Source organism: Argopecten irradians, chromosome 16 (assembly GCF_041381155.1).
Source record: "Argopecten irradians isolate NY chromosome 16, Ai_NY, whole genome shotgun sequence".
Taxonomy (NCBI): domain Eukaryota; kingdom Metazoa; phylum Mollusca; class Bivalvia; order Pectinida; family Pectinidae; genus Argopecten; species Argopecten irradians.
The window spans coordinates 31309115-31326361 of NC_091149.1; the positions used below are offsets into that span (position 1 = coordinate 31309115).

A 17247-nucleotide genomic window follows, 5' to 3' on the forward strand; every position below is an offset into this window, starting at 1 on the left:
TATATACATTACTGTGGTGAAGGAAGCCAGATGTTACAACAGATAGGTAAGTTATATACAGTTACTGTGGTGAACTTGTCAGGAAGCCAGATGTTACAACAGATAGGTACGTTATATACAGTTACTGTGGTGAACTTGTCAGGAAGCCAGATGTTACAACAGATAGTAAGTTATATACAGTTACTGTGGTGAACTGGGAAGCCAGATGTTACAACAGATAGGTACGTTATAATACAGTTACTGTGGTGAATGTCAGGAAGCCAGATGTTACAACAGATAGGTACGTTATATACAGTTACTGTGGTGAACTTGTCAGGAAGCCAGATGTTACAACAGTAGTACATACAGTTACTGGTGACTGTATGTTACAACAGTAGTTATATACAGATTACTGTGTGACTTGTCAGGAAGCCAGATGTTACAACAGATAGGTAGTTATATACAGTTACTGTGGTGAACTTGTCAGGAAGCCAGATGTTACAACAGATAGGTACGTTATATACAGTTACTGTGGTGAACTTGTCAGGAAGCCAGATGTTACAACAGATAGGTACGTTATATACAGTTACTGTGGTGAACTTGTCAGGAAGCCAGATGTTACAACAGATAGGTAGTTATATACAGTTACTGTGGTGAACTTGTCAGGAAGCCAGATGTTACAACAGATAGGTAGTTATATACAGTTACTGTGGTGAACTTGTCAGGAAGCCAGATGTTAGGTAGTTATATACAGTTACTGTGGTGAACTTGTCAGGAAGCCAGATGTTACAACAGATAGGTACGTTATATACAGTTACTGTGGTGAACTTGTCAGGAAGCCAGATGTTACAACAGTTAGGTACGTTATATACAGTTACTGTGGTGAACTTGTCAGGAAGCCAGATGTTACAACAGATAGGTACGTTATATACAGTTACTGTGGTACTGATTCAGGAAGCCAGATGTTACAACAGATAGGTACGTTATATACAGTTACTGTGGTGAACTTGTCAGGAAGCCAGATGTTACAACAGATAGGTACGTTATATACAGTTACTGTGGTGAACTTGTCAGGAAGCCAGATGTTACAACAGATAGGTACGTTATATACAGTTACTGTGGTGAACTTGTCAGGAAGCCAGATGTTACAACAGATAGGTACGTTATATACAGTTACTGTGGTGAACTTGTCAGGAAGCCAGATGTTACAACAGATAGGTACGTTATATACAGTTACTGTGGTGAACTTGTCAGGAAGCCAGATGTTACAACAGATAGGTAGTTATATACAGTTACTGTGGTGAACTTGTCAGGAAGCCAGATGTACAACAGATAGGTACGTTATATACAGTTACTGTGGTGAACTTGTCAGGAAGCCAGATGTTACAACAGATAGGTACGTTATATACAGTTACTGTGGTGAACTTGTCAGGAAGCCAGATGTTACAACAGATAGGTACGTTATATACAGTTACTGTGGTGAACTTGTCAGGAAGCCAGATGTTACAACAGATAGGTACGTTATATACAGTTACTGTGGTGAACTTGTCAGGAAGCCAGATGTTACAACAGATAGGTAGTTATATACAGTTACTGTGGTGAACTTGTCAGGAAGCCAGATGTTACAACAGATAGGTACGTTATATACAGTTACTGTGGTGAACTTGTCAGGAAGCCAGATGTTACAACAGATAGGTACGTTATATACAGTTACTGTGGTGAACTTGTCAGGAAGCCAGATGTTACAACAGATAGGTACGTTATATACAGTTACTGTGGTGAACTTGTCAGGAAGCCAGATGTTACAACAGATAGGTACGTTATATACAGTTACGTGTGTGAACTTGTCAGGAAGCCAGATGTTACAACAGATAGGTACGTTATATACAGTTACTGTGGTGAACTTGTCAGGAAGCCAGATGTTACAACAGATAGGTACGTTATATACAGTTACTGTGGTGAACTTGTCAGGAAGCCAGATGTTACAACAGATAGGTACGTTATATACAGTTACTGTGGTGAACTTGTCAGGAAGCCAGATGTTACAACAGATAGGTACGTTATATACAGTTACTGTGGTGAACTTGTCAGGAAGCCAGATGTTACAACAGATAGGTACGTTATATACAGTTACTGTGGTGAACTTGTCAGGAAGCCAGATGTTACAACAGATAGGTACGTTATATACAGTTACTGTGGTGAACTTGTCAGGAAGCCAGATGTTACAACAGATAGGTACGTTATATACAGTTACTGTGGTGAACTTGTCAGGAAGCCAGATGTTACAACAGATAGGTACGTTATATACAGTTACTGTGGTGAACTTGTCAGGAAGCCAGATGTTACAACAGATAGGTAAGTTATATACAGTTACTGTGGTGAACTTGTCAGGAAGCCAGATGTTACAACAGATAGGTAGTTATATACAGTTACTGTGGTGAACTTGTCAGGAAGCCAGATGTTACAACAGATAGGTACGTTATATACAGTTACTGTGGTGAACTTGTCAGGAAGCCAGATGTTACAACAGATAGGTAAGTTATATACAGTTACTGTGGTGAACTTGTCAGGAAGCCAGATGTTACAACAGATAGGTACGTTATATACAGTTACTGTGGTGAACTTGTCAGGAAGCCAGATGTTACAACAGATAGGTACGTTATATACAGTTACTGTGGTGAACTTGTCAGGAAGCCAGATGTTACAACAGATAGGTACGTTATATACAGTTACTGTGGTGAACTTGTCAGGAAGCCAGATGTTACAACAGATAGGTACGTTATATACAGTTACTGTGGTGAACTTGTCAGGAAGCCAGATGTTACAACAGATAGGTACGTTATATACAGTTACTGTGGTGAACTTGTCAGGAAGCCAGATGTTACAACAGATAGGTACGTTATATACAGTTACTGTGGTGAACTTGTCAGGAAGCCAGATGTTACAACAGATAGGTAAGTTATATACAGTTACTGTGGTGAACTTGTCAGGAAGCCAGATGTTACAACAGATAGGTACGTTATATACAGTTACTGTGGTGAACTTGTCAGGAAGCCAGATGTTACAACAGATAGGTAAGTTATATACAGTTACTGTGGTGAACTTGTCAGGAAGCCAGATGTTACAACAGATAGGTACGTTATATACAGTTACTGTGGTGAACTTGTCAGGAAGCCAGATGTTACAACAGATAGGTACGTTATATACAGTTACTGTGGTGAACTTGTCAGGAAGCCAGATGTTACAACAGATAGGTACGTTATATACAGTTACTGTGGTGAACTTGTCAGGAAGCCAGATGTTACAACAGATAGGTACGTTATATACAGTTACTGTGGTGAACTTGTCAGGAAGCCAGATGTTACAACAGATAGGTACGTTATATACAGTTACTGTGGTGAACTTGTCAGGAAGCCAGATGTTACAACAGATAGGTACGTTATATACAGTTACTGTGGTGAACTTGTCAGGAAGCCAGATGTTACAACAGATAGGTACGTTATATACAGTTACTGTGGTGAACTTGTCAGGAAGCCAGATGTTACAACAGATAGGTACGTTATATACAGTTACTGTGGTGAACTTGTCAGGAAGCCAGATGTTACAACAGATAGGTACGTTATATACAGTTACTGTGGTGAACTTGTCAGGAAGCCAGATGTTACAACAGATAGGTACGTTATATACAGTTACTGTGGTGAACTTGTCAGGAAGCCAGATGTTACAACAGATAGGTACGTTATATACAGTTACTGTGGTGAACTTGTCAGGAAGCCAGATGTTACAACAGATAGGTACGTTATATACAGTTACTGTGGTGAACTTGTCAGGAAGCCAGATGTTACAACAGATAGGTACGTTATATACAGTTACTGTGGTGAACTTGTCAGGAAGCCAGATGTTACAACAGATAGGTACGTTATATACAGTTACTGTGGTGAACTTGTCAGGAAGCCAGATGTTACAACAGATAGGTGTCAGGATACAGATACAACTGTGGTGAACTTGTCAGGAAGCCAGATGTTACAACAGATAGGTACGTTATATACAGTTACTGTGGTGAACTTGTCAGGAAGCCAGATGTTACAACAGATAGGTACGTTATATACAGTTACTGTGGTGAACTTGTCAGGAAGCCAGATGTTACAACAGATAGGTAAGTTATATACAGTTACTGTGGTGAACTTGTCAGGAAGCCAGATGTTACAACAGATAGGTACGTTATATACAGTTACTGTGGTGAACTTGTCAGGAAGCCAGATGTTACAACAGATAGGTACGTTATATACAGTTACTGTGGTGAACTTGTCAGGAAGCCAGATGTTACAACAGATAGGTACGTTATATACAGTTACTGTGGTGAACTTGTCAGGAAGCCAGATGTTACAACAGATAGGTACGTTATATACAGTTACTGTGGTGAACTTGTCAGGAAGCCAGATGTTACAACAGATAGGTACGTTATATACAGTTACTGTGGTGAACTTGTCAGGAAGCCAGATGTCACAACAGTATATACAGTTACTGTGTGAAGGAACGATGTTACATACAGTATTACATACATTACTGTGGTGAACTTAGCCAGATGAACAATTATTAGAATGAATTGATTAGATAAGCAAATTGCCAAGGATAGAATTTTACACTTTGCTTTGAGCATTTACCCCTGTACACACATTTACCCCTGTACACACATTTACCCCTGTACACACATTTACCCCTGTACACACATTTACCCCTGTGCACACATTTACCCCTGTGCACACATTTACCCCTGTACACACATTTACCCCTGTAGAGAAATTTAAACACCTCTAATTCAAAGGCTGGATCAGTTCATTATGAATTTCCAGGGGTGAATGACTTAATTATCAGGATTTTAGGTAAAGAACTAGGTACGGTAAGGGTCTTCTCTGGCCCCCAAATCCACCATTTTTTCATAGTCTGTTATTCTAAGATGTGAATCTTGCATTTCAAATATTAACTTCATACCTGACATATTTGATAGTGCTATTAGGTAATATAGCAGTTCTAGTTGCCATGGCAACCATTTCTATTATACATAAATTATGCAAAATGTGAAAATTTCTTCAAAATAGGCTTTTTTAATGCAGTTTTTCAACTATTTTACATAGAGCTCATTCTAGAATGAACTTTATATTTCTCAAAATGATGTATTCTTCATGTCTGCTAATTCCCTTAAAATATAAAGTTTGTTCTAGGTTGCACTTTATTGCTTTTAAAAGAAAAACTATCCCAAAAAAGGCAAAATTTTCAAATTTGCATTATTTAAGCTAAGTTACCATGGCTATATACAAAAAAATACTTTCCGTCAACAAAAATACCATTTAAGTTTTAATCAGGGGCTTTTCAATATTTCAAACGCAGCAACTTAATTTCTAACTACTTAATTTGAAATTTGGTAGATTTAGGGGCCAAAAAGAGCCATTACCATATCTAGTCCTTTAGTATTATATAATTGGGTGGGGGTGAGGTCAAAGATAGTATAGAAACTTATCACTTGTGTTCCATTGTTTAGTTTTTATCCCGACTTCTATGTTTTGATCAATGATTATTTGTTTTCCAGGGCCGATGGAAACCAACACAATTTAAGAAATGCTGCATATGAATCACTTATGGAAATGATCAAAAATAGTCCAAAGGTAAGGTTGTCATCAAAATTGTTGATGTGTTTTAGTACTACCACTTATTCTAATAATTTACTTATCCTCGACTGTCAATCAAACTGTCCGGGCATCACATGTGACTTTGCGTTTTGTTTTGTGTATGGTACAACATTGAATAGGTACGCATGCATTTGGGAGCACTAGGTGAGGCTACAAACTGCGTGCTGATTGGTCAATTACTCCCCTGCCGTGAAATATAGGGACATTTAGCTAATAGCGTTACGTGTCGTTCCCTGCTTTGATATTTCATATTTGCACATTACAGAGCTATCTGATTTGTGGGTAGGTATTGCTTGTGACGTCATGTGTTTGCGAGCGTAATGTCATACTTTTTGTTTGAAGAAATGACGCAAATTGTGTCCACAAAAAAAATGTCACAATTGATACCCACAAGGTAGCTAACTCTGTATTATGACAGAATTACAGAATTACCTTTGGTATCTATTGAAACGTCATGACTTTGTGAGTGAAACTACCCATGTCATAGTCAATACCTACACACAAGGGCAGATAACTCTGAAATATGCAAATACAGGATATGGAAAAGGGCTCACTTATGTCCTGGACATATCTATCTTACATTCTGTAGCATAACTTCCACATTGATGTCTTTAATAAACATACAAGACAGTTGCATTATTCTGCAATTAGTGTTGACGTTGTGTCGTGTGTTAACAAAATCAGTCCAATTCACAGGGTTGTCTGTTGATGTTCCTTAATCTCAATTCATATTTTATCAGCAACTAGATTAGCTTATTTTAAAATGTTTTATACGTGTCTTTTCAGGATTGTTATGCAATTGTACAGAAAACAACCGTAATCATCTTAGAAAAATTAAACCGAGTTCTTCAGATGGAGGTAAGATTGTCGTTTGTATGAATATAGAAAGGAATTGATGTCTTTCGCAGAAATTTCTGGAATTTGTAGATTTTAGAAGTATGTTTTGTATCCATTGTAACCAGTTACAAATTCTGTGTCTGACTAGAGAAATGTTCATAGGCTGAAGGTGTGGAACTGTGGTGATCTTCAGTGGTAACTAATTGAAGCAGTGTTGGCTTAGTTATAATTCGTGTTGGGAATCGGGTTAAATTTTATGATCGATCATCAGTTTTGTGTATTAACCAATTGATGATCGATTAAAACCGATTATATTTTTCTTTGGTGCCACTGAAGAACGTGTAAGGAAAATCATACATCCACATCCATAATCAGATTCATTTTGGATACATTCTACTTGTGATTGATGTGATTACAGATCATAATTTAGATGTTGGTCATTGTGTTACAATAAGAAAATTGATGGTTTTAATAGTCTGAATGTATGAAATGAAATTTAACAAATCTTCTGTCCGTTAGATTGGACACTCTTTATGTATACCATGTATTATAACTGTGATTTCAGAACATGATTCAGATGTCGGCAGACCGAGCTCAGTACAATGACCTCCAGTCACTGCTCTGTGCCACTCTACAAGTAAGTTTGTGTTCAAAACAAATTAAACTATTGATTGTGTTTAAATGGTTGATTATGTTACAGAATTTTTATCCCTCTCCCAACGAAGTTGGCGGGGGGAAATACAAATGGGTTCCGTCCCTATGAATGATTTCCGGAGCATAACTCTAAAACCAGTAGAGATATTTCCACAAAACTTCATACACACATTGGTCTTATGGTCTAGTAGTGCCTTTTGCTATTTTTAGGTTTTCATTTTTTGCATTTTTTCCGTAACCATGGAAACATTGCTGAAAATATCATATTTTTGTACCAGGTTCGTTTCCGGAGCATAACTCTAAAACCAGAAGAGATATTTCCACGAAACTTCATAGACACATTGGTCTAATGGTCTAGTAGTGCCTTTTGCTATTTTAAGGTTTTCACTTTTTGTACTTTTTTCTGTAACCATGGAAACATTGCAGAAAATGGCAGATTTTTGTGTAAGAATCATTTCCGGAGCACAACTCTAAAACCAGCAGAGATATTTCCATGAAACTTCATAGACACATTGTTCTTATGGTCTTGTAGTGCCTTTTGCTATTTTTAGGTTTTCACTTTTTGTGCTTTTTTCTGTAACCATAGAAACATTGCTCAAAATATCATATTTTTGTAGCAGGTTCATTTCCGGGGCATAACTCTAAAACCAGCAGAGATATTCCCACTTCATCGACACATTCATTTTATGGTCCAGTAGTACATTTTGCTGTTTTTAGGTTTTCATTTTTTGCACTTTTTCCTGTGTTTTTTTTTCATACACATAAGTCTCCACAATCAAACTTACATCAGCTTTGATATCTCCATTGGCGGGGGATCTGAATGACTATGTCCTTGTTTTATTTAATTTAAAATCGCTGCTTTTAATAAGTCTGATTTTGTTTTCTACAGTACAATTAAGATATGTACAACCCTTCTTACTTCATTTCTTAGAGTATTTTAAATTTCCATCTCTAAATCAGTTGATTTGGACAAAACAGTTTTCAAGAGCTATAACAAACAACAGCACAACTTATCTACATGTATATATTCAGTTGATGTAGCTAGACACAAAAAACATTTGAACTGAAGAAGAGGAAGTATAAAGGTTACCAGAATGGGATCCTTAATAGGATGTTGTCAGATCTTCTATGAAACACAGTGATAATAAGGATATGTATTTAGAATGAAATTGTAGTAAGGGAGGTAACTCTGAATTAATTGGAGTTCTTGTTTTGCAGAGTGTCCTAAGGAAAGTTACCCAAGAGGATGCACCCAAGATCTCCGATCAAGTAATGACCGCTCTACTCAGCATGTTCTCCAGCTCTGCGGGTAAAACTGGTGGAGTTCAGGAGGACGCTTTACTGGCAGTGTCCACACTTATAGAGGGTACAGAACATTTATACTCCTGTATAACTTGTCAAAACTCACCTTGGTCTGATCTGGATCCGTGTGTATTCTCACATGTTCATTTATAATTATTAAAACTGTATAATCTGAAAACATGACAATACTGCTCAAATATTCTTGTCTCGATGATATTTAGTTTAAACAACGTTATTACGCCTCTGTATAGCTGCTGAATCAGTCGTGGTCCTGATTAGTTTCTGTCCAGCCCCTTCCTTCTTTTATATATGGAAGCATTGGCATTCATGTTTTGTTAGATATTTATGGTTTATTGAGGGTTTTCCGAAAGTGTATAGACTTTCATAAACAAGAAATGTCTTTGAATTATTATGTTTATTCCTATTCTTTTCTCCTTTCAGTATTAGGAGATTACTTTATCAATTATATGGATGCTTTCAAACCATTCCTGCTGATGAGTTTGAAGAACTTTGAAGAATACACAGTACGTATTAAAACATTTCAAGCATTTATTCAATATTCAGTGAACCCTCGACAACTTACCAAAAGCTTCTGACCCACATTTCAAATTTTTGGATGCGACAGACTCCGTTTACTTGGTCAATGTTCAAAACTTTTCCCGGATATGTCCGAACTATTGCAGCTCCACTGTTTCATAGACAAATCTATACATTGTACTTGAGTAAATCAAATCTGAATTTTGGAAAGTTTTATTGTGGTCGTAAAAGAAACTGTGATGTTTTTTGGGAAGTTTTAAAAATTATTGTGTTTTTAAATCAAACTTGAACATTGTGCAAAAAATTTTCATGGTCAAATAGACCAGGACTTGATAAGTTTTAGTGTATAAGGGTAGTTGTAGGTGTGTCATTTATAACACGATGTCTAATTACAGGTGTGTCACTTATAACACGATGTCTAATTACAGGTGTGTCACTTATAACATGTCTAATTACAGGTGTGTCACTTATAACACGATGTCTAATTACAGGTGTGTCACTTATAACATGATGTCTAATTACAGGTGTGTCACTTATGACACGATGTCTAATTACAGGTGTGTCACTTATAACATGATGTCTAATTACAGGTGTGTCACTTATAACACAATGTCTAATTACAGGTGTGTCTGGCTGCTGTAGGGATTGTAGGTGATCTGTGTCGAGCTCTGGGACCCAAGGTCCTCACATGCTGTGATGAAATCATGACCATGCTTTTAGAAAATTTAGGGGTAAGTGTCCTGGAAAATTTTACTAAAGAAATTTTCATTTTCTGTGTTGCTTTTCATGAGTTGGAAATGTTGCTTGAGAAGATATGGCACGGGTTTAACCTTGAATGTTAAAATTCTGTATCATTATGGTTGAAATGATACAGTAAATGGATTTTGTTGAAATTGAAGAGAGAAAATAGAGAAACCTCATTGGTGCATATTTCCAGATAAGAATTAAGCTTTGACATTATTTATGTGGAAAATAAAAATAAAGGAGGCTAAAATATGGATTGCTTTTATTTGTATTAAATTTCCCTATATTCTCAATCAAGTTAATGTCCATGAAAATAATATTTGTGAATAAAATGGAAATTTTGACAAGATTTAGATCTGTATTGTTCGCTACTGTTAGAAATTGAGAAATTGACAAAAAAACATACATTTCTCCCTGCAAATTAGTATTAAATGAGGTTGTAAATTTTCTCACTGCAAAAGTGAAACAACTATACGGTAACAAATGACAAAATACAGCAGTCATTTATCAATTTGTAATTCATATTATTACTAACTTAACATGTTGGTTTTTTTATCAGAATTCTACCGTACATCGTTCTGTGAAGCCACAGATCTTGTCAGCGTTCGGCGATATAGCGTTAGCTATTGGTCCTAACTTCAAGCCCTATCTTGAATATGTATTAAATACACTACAGCAAGCTTCGCAGGCACAAGTAGACAAGGTTTGTAAGTCAAAAGCACTTGTTGTGTAGCATAGCTCTTAAACAAAACTGAATTCTGAGATTACGTAAATGTTATCTTAATTAGACATAAAGTATACTACAGAAGAATTCTTTTCAAATTAGGTTTTAGTCTCCTTTTCTGATATATTTTATTTTCTTCTTTAGACGGATTATGACATGATAGACTACCTGAATGAATTAAGAGAAGGTTGTTTGGAGGCCTACACTGGTATTGTACAGGGATTGAAAGGAGACGGAGAAACGCCGAGTGGTAAGTGCAGACTGCATCAGAAATTATCTCAAAATTTCAACCTGTTTCCAGAGGAAAATACTTTTCATTTCTCCAATTAACTCCTCCAATATTTTGTAGGGGTGATTAATGTAAATGGATAGATCTAAAAGACCATATTCTGTTCCTTTTGTTATTATAAAGGTTTCTTTTCTGTTCTTATTACAAATGACTCTGGTTGTCAATAGGACGATTAACTCAATAAATAAATTAGGATTATTAATTCAATAAATGAAATAGGACGATTATCTCAATAAATAAATTAGGATTATTAATTCAATAAATGAAATAGGACAATTAACTCAATAAATAAAACTAAAGTATTCCTTTAAGAGATACACGTCTTCCTTTACAATATAAAGTGGTTGTATTTGTAATTACCGTACAAGTGGTTATAGTTGGGATTACATTATAAGTGGTTGTATTTGGGATTACCTTACAAGTGGTTGTATTTGGGATTATGATACAAGTGGTTGTGTTTGGGATTACGTTACAAATGGTTGTATTTGGGATTACCTTACAAGTGATTGTAACTAGGATTACATTACAAGCTGTTGTATTTGGGATTACAATACAAGTGGTTGTGTTTGGGATTACGTTACAAATGGTTGTATTTGGGATTACGTAACAAGTGGTTGTATTTGTAATTACCTTACAAGTGGTTATAGTTGGGATTACATTATAAGTGGTTGTATTTGGGTTACATTACAAGTGGTTGTATTTGGGATTACCTTACAAGTGGTTGTATTTGGGATTACATAACAAGTGGTTGTATTTGGGATTACGTAACAAGTGGTTGTATTTGGGATTGCGTTACAAGTGGTTGTATTTGGAATTACGTTACAAGTGGTTGTATTTGGCATTGCGTTACAAGTGGTTGTATTTGGGTTACATTACAAGTGGTTGTATTTGGGATTACATAACAAGTGGTTGTATTTGGGATTGCGTTACAAGTGGTTGTATTTGTAATTACCTTTCAAGTGGTTATATTTGGGATTATGATACAAGTGGTTGTGTTTGGGATTACGTTACAAATGGTTGTATTTGGGATTACCTTACAAGTGATTGTAACTAGGATTACATTACAAGCTGTTGTATTTGGGATTACGATACAAGTGGTTGTGTTTGGGATTACGTTACAAATGGTTGTATTTGGGATTACACAACAAGTGGTTGTATTTGGGATTGCGTTACAAGTGGTTGTATTTGGGATTACGTAACAAGTGGTTGTATTTGGAATTACGTTACAAGTGGATTATTTGGCATTACGTTACAATTGATTGTATTTGGCATAACGTTACAAGCGGTTGTATTTGGGATCACGTTACAAGTGGTTGTATTTGGAATTACGTTACAAGTGGTTGTATTTGGGATTGCGTTACAAGTGGTTGTATTTGGAATTACATTTTCATATTTGGTTGTCAATGGTTGATGCCACTTGCTGAAGTATCAAACTGTTTCTCATGTCGTCACATCCAGCATATGTGATTAGAGCATCACATCTTAGTATATCAGGGTTTTGGGGAGGTATGCTAAATGTCATGTCATGGTTACAGTTTTGCTTTTCTCACTTTTCTGACAGATGTCAGTTTTCTAGTTCCTTTTCTACAGTTTAAGGATATTTCGTAATTTGAATTTGATTCGTTCCAGCTGATATTGATCTGATCCAAGGCCAGGTTGGTCACATAATCTCCTTCATCGAACACATCGCCCTCGATGATGACCATAGTGACGACAACATAGCGGCCAGCTGTGGACTTATAGGGTATGTACATATACACTACGTCTGAAAAATTCTCCTCTTCAATGTCAAGATATTTCCTTCCTTTGCTGAATGCATGACTTGTAGGTTGGCCCTAAATGACCTTATTTGTAGATGGACTATAAACTCCCAACAAATGATGGGAACAATCACATCCCTGATAATACTAAGTACATGTATCATTTTGAAATAAATTCAATGTTGAACATTCTGAAGGGCTAATTATCAGAGATATTTCCTGAATAATAAGTACCATTCTCAAATCTTCAATTCACCAAAGTCATCTTGCTTTAATCTGTAATTGTCTCACCAGGGACCTATGTACAGCGTTTGGTGCAAAGATTCTACAGTTGGTCGACAAAGAACCAATCACCGCCCTCTTGACTAAAGGACGTCGCTCGAAAGCTACTAAATCGAAGACACTAGCAACTTGGGCTACCAAAGAGATACGCAAGCTGAAGAATGCCGCTTCATGGTAAATACATGGGGATGACTATGTTTAAAATGTACAGGGCTGGAGAAATGTTCTCCTCTGAATGTAAAAGCAAGACATGGGGTTAATTTTCTGTTGGCTATGTTAACATTGAGGCCAGACTTAAAATAATGTTGGTTTGCCCTTTTCCGACCTGGAATTTTCAGAATGGGTCGGTAGGTAGGAAAATTATTTTATTTTATTTTGCAAAACTCAAACTTATATAGCTTATTCATACATATAGTATATTGCTTTAATGTATATACATATGCACCCTCTGATCTTTAATCACCCTCTGATCTTTAATCACCCTCTGCTGTATCCCAGTTGGCTTTAATTCGTAACTGCATGGTGAATGTAAATTGTACTTAAAGTGTATAGATCACTAACCAGTCCCTCCAAGCACTCTGGGGAAACTGGAGGTTCCAGCTAGTGCTATGTTGCAATGATATATTAATAAACCATACACTGTCAGACAGATAGAAATACCATCGGTACAGCTTGTAGATATTAAAGAATTGCATTGAGTACAGAAACAATACAAGATTATGAAATTTGATCATATAGTTATATTAATTCAATAAACATGTCATAGGTGGCCCAAGGGATAAACAAGACTATCAAAGAACACCAATGACAAAACACTAAAAAAATTTAATGTTTTAAACACAAGACTCAAAATGATGTAAAAATTAGACTAGAACAAGGTGTATATCTATCTGATATAGTTGGAAAATAAACTATTGAACATAAAACGTTTATATTTAAACAACAAAAAACACAAATTGTTAACAAGGTGTATTTATATCTATCTGATATTCCTATGAATCTGGCAAAAAATATTTATAGTTAAACCATTTGGTACCAGTTCAAAATCAATTTCCATCCATTGAATTTATCTGACATACAAATCACATTCACATTGAAAGTCTTGCATGAACTTTCAAAAAATGGAAAGATAGTATACAATGTCTGTCCAACAGAAAATGTATTGAAGTTTCATATTTGAATTTAATCCACATTCGTTTGATATTCATGAAATATATCCATTTCATAATCTTTATTTAATATTAGAATTGATTGAAATATTCAATAATAAAAGTTCTGTAATAGAGTACATGTACAGAGAATACAGTATTGTCTGCAGAACTGCAACCTTAGTAATACCTTCAAGAATATTTGGAACTTCAATACATTTTTTATCAAGACTTAGTATTGATACAATTTTCATATATATTAAACAATATAATGCAAAGGAATGGATCCAATGGGACTAAGTAAAATGTACATGAAAATTGAAGCATTTAAAACTAGTAAAGCACGTGTTCTTTTAATATCTATCTGATATATAGTAAAAAACATTACAAAATTATAAATTTGTATAAAAAAAAGAATAGAATAAAAAAGTCAAATCACTGTGTCTGAGTATTTGATACATTAGAAAAACTAGACTTAGTAGTCTAGACTTTTGGACGGACCAATATTTGAAATTTACCATATACACTGTAGTATTGAAAAACTTAATATTAAAGCACTGAAACAAGCTAACAGATTGATTTTAAATTCTATTAACTCCCTGATATGTCAAGAAAATCCTCATGCTTTCTGCACAGTTCTCTCTTCCACATTGGCATGTAATGACAATTGAAATCTACTACGTACATGGAAGTTCTCTTTTTTTCTAACAGTTTTATGTTTCAAGTGTGCATACATGCACATATGTTTACAGATATTTAATCATGAATCTATACCATGAATTTATCTCAGTACTTCTTAGAAAATATTGTGCACTGGAATGTTCCAGCATCGATATACACATTCACAAAACTATTTATTCTTTAATGGGTTCCTTTTCTAATTTCTTTCCCTGCCCTTCTGCACGTTCCACATATGGGCAACACTAGTTTGAACTTCATCAACATCTCCCTGTCCCTTTCTGCATCATTTTCTTCTCCACAGTGGCAGCATAATTGTCTGTTCACCTGGCATGTATTACTGTCGGAGTAGTAGGCATATTCAATTGGTGTTCTGCAGTCCATTTGCATTACACACACTGATGCTGTCCACACCTAGCAGAGTATACAAATACTTAGAATTAGTATACATATTAATTTTCACTCAGGCTCTATATAAATGTTACTGATGTCTATTAGAAAGTATTGATTGCTCATTAAATCTTTCATTTCTCTTTCCCTGTTTTTACAGAAAGTGATCTAGAACAATCCTCTACTCCTACGAGACATTCGGATACCGTACACGTCCGTTTTGACATCAGCTCGTCCGATGTGACGAATTGCATTGAGTGAGAGAAGAGAGTGAAGGGAGAGAGAGAGAGTGTCCATTGATATGGCTCTAGCTGACCGCTACATTACCCACGGGACTCGCGAGTCTCCCGACCTCCAAACAATGGCGGACAGTGTTACAAACAATTCCACAGTGCTCTCACCAGGGCATACACTTACTGGGGAGCCGGGCAACACACAACTTCCGGGGAACCTAGGAAGGAATCTCCGACCAATACACCTAGCGAGAAGACTCGTCTACATGTGTCCATGACTACTAACTCGCTTGGGACTTAAGGACTTGCTACTAAAACCTTGACTTAAGTCGGTTTCCATGAAGAGCAGTCTTTCATAGAATCTACAAGTCCTGTTTCCAAAACATTGTGATACGACACGTAATGGTGACATTTATTGTCACCTGTGTGTCACAGTTGACCGTGAATTTACTGCATTCTGAACACTTGTATGTATTTGCTATTAAGTTATGAACAGTTATCCATAATATATTTTGCTGAATGTTGTACAAAGATGTGATATATTTCCAAACTCGTTTGTTTGAGAAGTTGTTCCTGATGAAAAGATGTGAACGCACGTCATTTCTTAAGATTGTGATATTTGATTTAGTGCTGATTCTGCATGCATTTACAGAGTTTGATATCAGAGTGTAGTATGTTCACGGTCAACAGCGTCTATATACACAAAGAAAATTATAGAGAGAGTGTATCCGTGCCAAGTTTTGTTGAGTGCAGTACAGTCCTTCAACGACCTAATGAAATATTCTCATCTCTGACAATGTATATCTCCTTTGGGACATTTTCGTATGTATGTGAAATATTTCTTTTCTTCTTTACATTATTCTGGTACTTTATGTTAAACACTGAATATTTTGGCTATATGCAATTAACTAAATTCAAATTTACTTTTCATTTTGCCTTATTTGTCTACTTAATTTTCTTTTTCTTTTTTTTTTACTAATTAGACCATTAATTTCATTTATGAAAACGTTATCTATATTTTTGAACGGTAATCATGATCATTAATAAAAGATTAAGCATGGATTTCTTTCAGAGTGGTGCTATACTTATATTTCTCTTTAACATCCAAATTGTCGGTTTAGATTTTGTAATATATTTATTTACAGATGCTCCAATAAATACAATTTTGTTCTGCTAATAATGGAGGGGAAAGTGACCACATCTAAAGCTGGAATGTAATCCTAAATATATGCTGGCATGTAATGCGTGCATAAAGCCAAAATATGAAAGTGACATTTTCTGACTATGTTTCTGCCCCTGTACCCTGTTGAGACTGGATCTAAGACTCCCTGTCTCGGGTATAAGAGGCTATATATATTTTTTCTACACAAGTGCTGGTAATAAAGTGCTACACAGTTTTGGGTGTTCATTGATTATGATTTTGCTTATTTTCGTTTTGTCATTTTGTAATCAAAATGACGCCCAAATTTTATCATTGTCAAGAAAAAAAATCCACATTAAAGCTCAGAAATATTAAAAAGCTTTACTAAATATATTAATTGTCTTTTGTCTTTTATGGTCCTGCCACAACATTGGGGACAGTAAGTGGTGCATATGTAGGGATACGTTTTCGCCACGACGTCTGGATTTTGAAGACATTTAAAGGACATCCTGATACCCCTGTACATAATCTTGTTGTCATCATCTCCACACCAAGAATATGTCTGCAAAACTGATCAATCACGGGCTTTCAGAAACTTTGAAAATTACAGAGAGCCATGCCTGACTTCACAAGCGATACAGTGCAACATAATTGTTATTAAATTTGTATGTATAATAGTGCTTGTACATCAGATGACCAAACTACCTCTCTCGTCTGTTGCCTCACTCACAGCCTTCAGTTTTGTTTGACATAGTCCTGTGGTGGATATAACAATAGTAACCCCTGGGGCATCGAGGTGGGAAAGGAAGGATGACTGGTATTTACTTGTTTGTAATGGCCTTTGGGTAAGCACTCTACTGTG

At 35.8% G+C, this 17247-nt stretch overlaps 1 protein-coding gene across 3 annotated transcripts in view; it reads left to right on the forward strand.

Moving 5' to 3' along the window:
- The window catches only part of LOC138311108 (importin subunit beta-1-like), a 33392-nt gene extending 16614 nt beyond the window's left edge, over positions 1-16778 (forward strand). For 2 of the 3 annotated variants that reach the window (XM_069252547.1, XM_069252549.1), the window contains exons 14-23: positions 5567-5642; positions 6453-6524; positions 7069-7140; positions 8376-8523; positions 8901-8983; positions 9620-9727; positions 10300-10443; positions 10609-10714; positions 12383-12497; positions 12808-12973. In XM_069252547.1, the coding sequence (XP_069108648.1) occupies positions 5567-5642; positions 6453-6524; positions 7069-7140; positions 8376-8523; positions 8901-8983; positions 9620-9727; positions 10300-10443; positions 10609-10714; positions 12383-12497; positions 12808-12973 (1090 nt within the window). Of the gene's footprint in view, positions 1-5566; positions 5643-6452; positions 6525-7068; positions 7141-8375; positions 8524-8900; positions 8984-9619; positions 9728-10299; positions 10444-10608; positions 10715-12382; positions 12498-12807; positions 12974-15171 lie in introns of those variants that run through there. The other variant, XM_069252548.1, reaches the window with a different exon arrangement.
- Positions 16779-17247: the final 469 nt, after the last annotated feature.